Below are 9,417 nucleotides of genomic sequence, written 5' to 3' on the forward strand. Positions count from 1 at the left end.
GTTCTACCACCTTTCCTGTTCTATGATGTGTCATCCAAGACTATCTAGAATTGAATGTTTTTACAGTGAAACCTTAGAGCTTAACAAAAAGTATAAAATGGAGGTCAGCAGTTTGCTGAGGTATTCAGATATTTCAGTACTCACATAATATTTTAAAATATTTATAAACCTCTTAGGAACTGTCGGTCAAGATATGGCAATTCAGACATCTGCCCTTTGTCATGGTCTCTATGCATAAGATATTTTTAACATTGAAGGTCAAGAAGAAACAGCTTGTATGTTCTGTCAAGGTATCATGGACCTGAGAAAAGCTGACTTCAGAAAGACATCTCTGAAGCTTTTTGACTATTATTTTGAATGCTGTTTAAAGTGTTCTCTTGAAGGCTGGAAGCCCTTTTGAATCAGTAGCAGAACAGTGGTATTGCAGGACATGTATTTTAGGTACTGCATAAACAACTCAAAGACAATAAAGACACGTACAAACAGAAAAATAAATGCTATGAACCAGCTGAACAAGTGAATGATTTTGATATTTTATCACAGGTCTCACTATATAAACTGAAATCAATGACAAACCCCTGTTACTGACCAGTCACTGATTAATTTCAGCATCATCTCCCTGTGTTTCCAAATAATTTGAGATTCAGATCATCACATAGTCCTTTGGTCTTCCACACTTGTGCAGCGGTATTCATAAAGACAAGCACCTCATCAAGCTCATAAACAAGTAAAAACTGGTTGCAGAGAGGGCTATATAATACATGGAAGTCACTACTGGACTTGTCAATCCAATGTTGAGCACAATACTCCTGCAGTACTTACTTAGAAAACATCTGCTTTGTGTTTCTCCTTTTACTAGCTGTTGGAAAAAAAAAATCATAGCAGAAGCTGTATTTCTAAAGCCAAATTTATTTTCAAGCTGAGAAATCTGACTTTTGCAGTAGAGAAGAGGCTTAGTAATCACACACAGCATATACTCTGAGGTTGTCAAGTCCCAGGCTTCTAATTTACAGAGCCAGTAAATACTGAGAATGTTTTTGGAGAATGTTTCTGCCTGGCTTTGCAAACAATATCTTATCACCTGCCTCGCTTAATGATAACAGAATAAACTCAAATATTACAGTATCCAAAGCATTGCAGTCAGTGTTTTTAAAAAACTATTACCTCTGAGCAGATTTGGGTCTTTTGCAGCATCTCACACACTGAGTTTAAAATGTCAGATGAAACAGTCAACCCCAGTGCTACCAGTTTCAAGCCAGGTTGACAACTTTGTTCATGCACTAACTTATCAGATCCACCTTTAAATTGAATCTGGGTTGAAATCAAAGCATTCAGTTGTCTTTGACAAGCTTTAAACCTACTATTTACCTACCAGAAGCAGATGCTGGTCTATTTTTAAATATTCCATAGCTGCCTGTTAAAACATATAAACAGAAACCCTATTTAGGAAGCATGTAGCATCTTAGGAATTTTTAGCAGAATGCATCTCTCCTGTTTTCTTCTGAAAGCATCACCCATTTTTGCCTGCTAACTATAGTCCAGAATGTAATGGAGAAGTTTGGCAAAAATATCTCTCAAAAAATATCTCACAGTGCCACAATGTTCCACTGAGCAGACATGTTACTTTTCAATTCTGCTATGCTTAATTCCAGATCAAATGAGAGCTAAAATGCTATTAATGCACTTAATGCCAAGTTCTTAGCAATAAATTCAGTCAAATATAGCAAGATGCAACGACTGAGTCTAGGACAGACATCCAGTGAGACCTCAGACAAGTGATTTTGACAGCTGCTGGGAAGAAATCCAGTATTTGCAGCACTGGACGACTCTTCAGGTTTCAGTAGAACAAGAACTGGAAGACTCATCACAGGCCAGTGTGACAAAAAACTTTCCCTTAGCCATTTCCACTCTTTGATTCATGTGTCTCTCTGGGGCTTACAAAGGATTATGTCTACTATAAAACATACCTTGGCTATGGCAATATATAGTTTTGTCTTAAAATGTGCATGAACTAAACAGCAGTTTGGCATGTGCCCTTGTCACGTCTTCCACCCACCCAGTACTTTGAGTGTTCCTGTTTTAAGCAATGCTTTCATTAAAACCACAGAAAGTGAACTACAACAGCTATTAAAAGTTTCACCCTCTAAATATGTGTAAGGCATAGCCCTTACAGTGAACTCCTTGCTTATTCCTACTGTGCTAACATGAAAGTTAAAAGGGGCACACACGTAAGAAAACACTTAGTCCTCTTCACCACCAGCCCTCTCTCATTTCCTAAAACAGATCTCACCTTACACATCCAGACAACAAAAAAAGTTACCTGATCTCCATGCTAATACTTCTGCTGCTGCTGTTCTCACTGCCTCATCCTCTGTCTCAGTGGTCAGCTTCAGCTTTATTGCAAGAATTTCTTGTTTGGTTAGACATGATCTAAACATCATGTCCATTAAAAGCATTTTGCATTCACACCAGTAAGTTAAATAAATAAATACAACAAGATTGGCAAAGAGCAGCTTCCTTGCTTTAAATATAGGAACAAAAGACTCAGGGAGGATATGCAATGACCTTACAAATAGAAAAGACTGATGTAGAGAGGAGGAGAAGAATCAAATGGTTTGGCTTGGAGGGGACCTTAAAGGTCACATAATTCCAACCCTCCTCAGTGGGCATGGACACCTCCCACTAGATCAGGTTGCTCAAAGCCTGGCACAGATTATCCACTTTCCTAGATTTAAAAAAAAAACAAAACAAAAAACAAAAGAGTCCTTTGCTGGCCCTTTTTGCAGCTAAACCCTTCCCCAGTGTGGAATCACCAGCACTGGAGCTGGTCTCCTCAGTGAGTGAGAAATTTTCCCCTTTAAGTTTTCCCCTTAAAAGTTCCCTTTATCTAGGAAAACTAAATGTTTCCCCTTAACTTATTCTTTTGGAGCCTTTAGTGTTTCCATCAAGACCCACAAGTACAGGTGTAAATAAACACCCTGAAGATTGGCTGCTGTCACACACAGGATGAAGGATGCTCCAAGTAATACTCTGCAGTCCAACAAGGTGTGGCACACACAGACACATGGACACACTGTGGCCTCAGATAGACACTGATAGGTAAATGATTTTTTGAGAAGTTGACAAAGCAGAGCCAGGTGGAAAGCAGTGAAAACACTTGCTCTAGAAAAGGGATGTATTACAATTTAAAAAAAATAAAATTAAACATAATTAAAAAAAAATCATAGTTTGTCAATTCAGCAGCTGCAGAAAGAAGCTGAGTTGGTGGAGTCTGTCCACCAGAAGGGTTTGCCCTGTATTCCACCACAGTCATGTGTATGATTTTTGGGGAAAAAGACCCAGCTCCTTCAGTCTGCATAGTTTATAGACAATACCCACCATAACTCTTCTTGTGTATTTGGACCACACTATCCCACTATATATATATATATTTTTTTTTTTTCTTCCTGCAAGGGCATGTAGTGATAGGACAAAGGATAAATGGCCCTGAACTGATCAGACAGTTGGACTAGATGACCCTTGTAGGTCCCTTCCAACTGAAATATTATGTTCTGTTCTATTTTATCCTACCCTACCCGACCCTAGCTAAGCTGTCCAATGCTACTTGACAGTAACACAAGTTCCTGGCCTGAGGACTTGGGCATTGTAACACTGAAATGTATTACTGAATCACAAAGGGAGTCATGTCTTTCAAGTTCAGATCTAGGAACCAGAGCAGTGTCTCTTGATTTTGAGCCACAGAACTCAAAGTAACTACAACACACACTAAAAAAAAGCAGCAAAACAAGGTAACTTTAATATAGTCACTAAGAATGAGAGTGATTCATCTGTGATGGAAGGCACTTATTCAGTGTGAATTTCACACACTTGCTACATTAAAAGCTGTTCAAAACATCACCAAGCTTTATGCTGATAGCCAGAGAACTAGTGAACACCAGTAGAGTTGGGATTCTGAAAGGCAGAAAAGCACAAGTATCCTTTTGCTTCCAAAAGGACCATTTTCAGCAGCATCCAGAACACTTTTTTCCACAGTAAAATGCCAGAAATTAAGGGGGAAAAACCCCTGTTCCCACTCAAAATTAATCAAATTCTGCATATAAATGTCACCCTTCATATTCAGTAGTCAAAAATATTATAAAATAACAGAACCAAAGGGGTTCCACTTTTTGGCCTCTAGTTGACCACTAGAAACTGACCTATATTTAATGGTGACTTGGGCAAGAAAACCCAGAAGTGAGAACCTCATCGCACTCTAAGTTGTAAAATGACTTCTTACAAAATGGAAGACACTAAAATAAACAATTATCAGCATAGAATTATAAAAATGAAAGAAAATATTCAATACTCATAGATGTAGAAGAACTGGAAGCTCTACTTACTTTCACAGAGACGTCTTCTCAGCTTCCCCCGAATTTTATCAATGGCATTGTAATCAGAGACGTGAAACACGTGAGCAGACTTGGGTTCTGAAGCAATCTCGTCCAGTTCTTCTTTTAAGACTTCACCAACACCCACGACGAAGATTCTAATCCCAGCCTGATGGGCTGCAGTGGCTGCATCCAAGACATGGTCCTGGCTCCTTCCATCGGTTAAAAGGATCGCCACTTTTTTAACAGTCCGATCACTAAGTCTTCCACCAGCTTCTTTGGAAAAACTGTAGGTGTTGATGTACCTGAGAGCATCTCCAGTGTTTGTATTACCCCCGTAATACTTAATGTTGCGTGCAGCCTCCTTGATTTCCTCACGAGTTTTGTACTTTCCCAGGTCAAACTCTGTGCTTGGGCGATCGCTGTATCGCACCACACCTACGCGGGTTTTGTCTGGGCCAATCTCAAAAGTTTCCACCAAATTAGACACCCACTGCCTAACTTTCTCAAAATCTTCTTTTCCAACACTGGAGGAGGCATCCAAGATGAAGACAAGGTCATAGTGAACATTCTTGCAACCTGCAAGAGTGGAAGAAAGTATCACTAAGGGAGGAAGAAAGAAGAGTGCCAGACATACCAAATATTATCTAGGCAGGGCTCCCTAGTGAGCAATTTGGAGGAAGAAGCAAAACCTTGCTTTCCTGCAGAGAATATACTGATTCTCACTCTCTTCCTTGTGATTCACCTTCTCTCTTTCAGGACATCTTACAGTAGATCAGCACAGACTTCACTTTGAAATGCAAACCCCTTCTCTTCCTGCACTACTAAATGCCTCTGCTCAGTCTTACACCTACAGCACCTGCATGCATATGAAGCTCATTTTCTCAGACTTTATAGCAGTGCCTGTGCTTAAGAAATGCTCTGAAATAACCTTGGCAGATGAAGAGGCCTGTCCTTGCTTATGCCAATCCTGACCATAATTAGTGAAGCCTTCATGTTCCCTCTTGCATTAACATTATATTTTATTTATTCTTAGCTAGAAGCAACTCTTTTGCTCAGTATGGTATCTTAGTGAAGCAAGTTCATAACAAGATTATTTTGAGTCTCTCTCAGCCATTGACTATTGGCTGAAGGATGACTGACTGAATACTGGCTTCCTTGACAAGAAAGAGCAGTTGCTTTGTAAGGGAAAAGTTCTCTTGCCCTTACAACCAGCCTTCTGGCTCCAGCCATGATACTGGTAATCTGAGGTTTGTGTAATCCAAAAGGCAAATGAATTTCAATTGTAGCTTTCTTGCTTTATGAAACCAAGCTAGTCATATATTTTTAAGCTGCTTGCCAAGAAAGTAGATCTCCCAGGAGATTTTTTTTTTAGCTCTTTCTGAAGATACGCAAGCCAAGAAAGAGGCAATATACTCATAATGTTCTGCAGATGTCAGATTTATCAACATAATGCCCCAGCAGGACAAAATGTATAAATATATCCTTATGTTTACTTAATTCACTCTTATAGACAGTAATGCCAACAAATTATGAGTTTCAAGATCAAAAGTTGCTCTACAAAGTCAATTTGTCTATAGTCACAATCACCAACTATTGCTGCTCCATAGTTCTTGCCTCACCTCATCTCACAAAGCACAACTTTTTGTTTGAACCCGTGGCAAAAAGCTAATTTGACCAGACCTCTGGAAAACAAATCACATGTGATACAAGACAGAGATCTGGTCCAGACAGTGCCTGTGCCACTTAATTTCTCTAAGAATAATAGGAGTTTCCCATGTCCCCCTGAACGGGAGATGTTGTACCTGTCCCCTGAACTCCTGACAATTGCCTTTAAACCCTGCTGCTTTACCAGTGTCTGAGTTTGTAGCCCCTATCTACCCATATCCACTGGGAGCAGATCTTTCTCTTGACTCATGTTTCACTGCAGGAGCCTGATTCACCCAACCCTTGCACTATCACCATGTTAATGACCTCCTCTAGGCTCTGATGTGGACTGAACAACCTATCTCTTTGGGTCAGAAAATCTGAGTATTTTTGGGAACACACAACTGTAGAGTATGGCCACTGAGGACAGTTTTTTCCTCCATACATTAAAATGTGACCTTCCTGCTGTACAGTTTGTGTGTTTTCACATCAGACTTGTTCCAGCCAGGTCCCAGCAACTAAATGCCCCTCAGTGACTAAGATCTCAGACCGGCCTCACCTCTGTGGACCTCCCTGACTGCTGCTTTTAGACCTGATCCAGTCTTTGATTTCCTGACTCATGTTCCTGACTTGATCTTGAACCTGCTTCACCTCTGTGAGCTTATCTGGAACTTTGGATTGTCTGTTGAGCCTGGCTCCCAACCTCAGCTTGCCCTCCTCCCTCTTTGGGGGTGATGGAACAGACTCTGGGTGGTGAGACCCTGTCCTGCCAGCCCAGAGACCCCCAGCTCCTGGCTTCCCAAGCCTTAGGAAGTAGTCTGTCCTCACTGCACTCCTTACCAGAACTACAGCACTGACATCTAGAGCCCTGACATAAATACAATGTGTATGTCAGCTGAGGACTACAAGATGTTTCCCTGGAATAGACCAAAGAGTATGGAGGTACCGTAGAGAAAAATGAATCATGCTACCCAGAGGGCAGGTGATGATGCTGTTGCCAGATTTCCTCAGTGAGTTCCAGCTTTTGGGCTTTCAGTAAGGTTGTAGAATCCTAGAATGGTCTGGGTTGGGATGCATCTTGAAAAGTGACCAAGTCCAACTCCCCTGCAGTGAGCAGTGACCTCTTCAACTGGATCAGGTTGCTCAGAGCCCTGTCAAACCTGATCTTGAATGTTGCCAGGGATGGGACTCTACCACTTCTCTGGGCAGCCTGTGACAGTGTTTCACCACTCTCATTGTAAAAAAATTCTTCTTGATATGCTAAGATCACTAAGTCTTCCCCCAGACCCAGATTTTACCTTACAGTTCATAATTACATTTGGTGGTTTTGGCCATCCTCAGATCCTGCACTTGCCCTGAAGATGACAGAAACCCCAAAACATTTCACAGCTCTGGAAAGCAGAGTGTGGGTAGCTCAGCCCCATGAAGAGTATGTGCCCTCAGATAATAGTAAAAGCATTGTAACACTGTATGTAAGTGCTCGTGGTATTGCATGGTGCCCATGAATATACACCTGGTGTGTTGTAGGTGATGTTGAAAAATGATCTGTTGCTCTGTCAGCTTCCAAATCAGGCTGCATCCCAGGTTCTCCTTTTCTTTCAGTATCTATAGGAACAACCTATGCCCATGGAGTTGGGGTCACAAGGAACAACCCATTCACATAGGATCACAGTGGAAACAATCTGTGCACATGTTCTGTGGTGTAAGTAATTTTTTTGTTTACAGACTTGGTGGCAGTGAGATGAAATGCAGCAGAAAAGCTTCTAGTAAATATTAATATGCATTTTTAGAAAAGTAATGTCCATTGCTGGACAAAATCGTTTGTTTTCCAAGAATGCTGTAATAATTTTATTTACTGACAGAAACAGTTCTCATTTAGAGAATATGGGAGATAATTCACAGAAAATAAACTTTCAGCTCTGTAATTACAGAGCTTTCTCTCTGGAGAGAGAAATTTTCTCTGGAAGCATAATTCCAGGAGTTGTGTTCATCTGCTTAGACATTGAGTCAACCCTTTTGTCATACTGCCATCAAAAATAGTTCACAAACAAGCCATAAGCCCCAAATTATTTAAAATCATCAGAAAATGAACATAGAAATGATACCACCGCATCCTTCCTGCAACTGATCCACAGGAAGAAAGAAAAAGATATTGTGCTTTGTTTAGTTACTAAGTACTCATTCTACTTAAACTTCATCAAGTCTTATCTAGATCATGTAACAAAGCTTAAAGCAGCTATTCCTGAGGACAGCTCAGAGTGAGCTATGCTCTCAGACTGAGAGGAGAGTCTAAAAAGTCCTCTTTTTCCTTATAAATTACCCAAGAATAGAATCTTTCCTAGAAAAAGAGACAGAAACTACCTCAGAAGTAGTTTTTGGCTTTCTACCAGTTAGCTGTGTGTGTCTACAACCATTTTCTGTTCCTGAGGTACAGCATCATTCACATCCAGGTAACTTAACTCTTCCTACTCCCCCTCCCAAAAACAACAAGTCCTTGTCAAGACTGGGGACAGTCCCTCAGCTGCACCACCCCCTGATGCATTCAGTGGCAGCTGGAGGAGAGAGCTCACAGGTCAGAAGCCACACCAAGGACTATGTGAGCAGTGAGACAAGATGAACCAAGAGAGAGCATGAACAGTGTCCCCAGCCCTGCTCAGCTCACTAGGAAAATCCCAGCCAGATCCACCCAGTCTCATCTGAACTGATTGAAAGCAATAGAAAAAGTGATCTCCATGCCAGTGTGGGGTGATGGAAGCATGTTCAGAGCAAACTTCATGCTTCTCCCCTCACTCTGGTTTGCTGAGACAATCATTCTAAGCCTGCATCAGAACCAGAGATGCTACTTAAATCATCCTATTGTGCCCTGAGCTACCATCATCTCTCGTGTCTATTTTGTTTGCTTTCCATATTTTTTCCCCCTGACAACAATACCTCCTCAGCCACATCAAAGCCACAGCAGCTGCCCAGCACAAGGCAGGCAGCAGAACATCACATACCTGCTCTCTGTGCCTCAGTTCTCTCCGCACTGAACACAAATGTGAGAAGAACCAGGAGATGGGGCACTCGGCATCTCCCCGTCATGAACATATCTCCTTCCTCACATCAGTCTTTTCTCTGTGGTGAGAAGCTCGCTAGAAATCCAATCCGTAGCCTAGAAAGAAAATAAAAAGCAAGTGTTATCTCACAGAAAAACAAACAGAAGTAATGATGCAAGTCATGGGAGCAACGTTTTGGGGAGCTGTCTCCTCTGCCTGTCATTTTACTTGACCAGACAAACCGCTCAGACAAAGAGGCGGGAGTTCACCTACTTTTCAAAAGCTATAGCCTTTCACTGGCTCTATTCAGTGTGCAGCAGCCTGAATGGAAAAAAAGAGAGAGATTACCAGATTATTATACTTTAATT

The 9,417-nt window shown here is 41.1% G+C and overlaps 1 protein-coding gene across 1 annotated transcript in view; it reads right to left on the reverse strand.

Moving 5' to 3' along the window:
* COL22A1 (collagen type XXII alpha 1 chain) overlaps positions 1 to 9,159 on the reverse strand; it is a 197,943-nt gene extending 188,784 nt beyond the window's left edge. Inside the window, exons 1-2 of the mRNA XM_071738442.1 lie at positions 9,011 to 9,159; positions 4,380 to 4,946 (exon numbers count right to left, since the gene is read on the reverse strand). Coding sequence (XP_071594543.1) covers positions 4,380 to 4,946; positions 9,011 to 9,101 — 658 coding nt within the window. The 5' untranslated portion in view covers positions 9,102 to 9,159. The remainder of the gene's footprint in view (positions 1 to 4,379; positions 4,947 to 9,010) is intronic.
* Between the last annotated feature and the right edge of the window lie 258 nt (positions 9,160 to 9,417).

The sequence above is a fragment of the Heliangelus exortis genome, chromosome 2 (assembly GCF_036169615.1).
Source record: "Heliangelus exortis chromosome 2, bHelExo1.hap1, whole genome shotgun sequence".
Lineage (NCBI taxonomy): Eukaryota > Metazoa > Chordata > Aves > Apodiformes > Trochilidae > Heliangelus > Heliangelus exortis.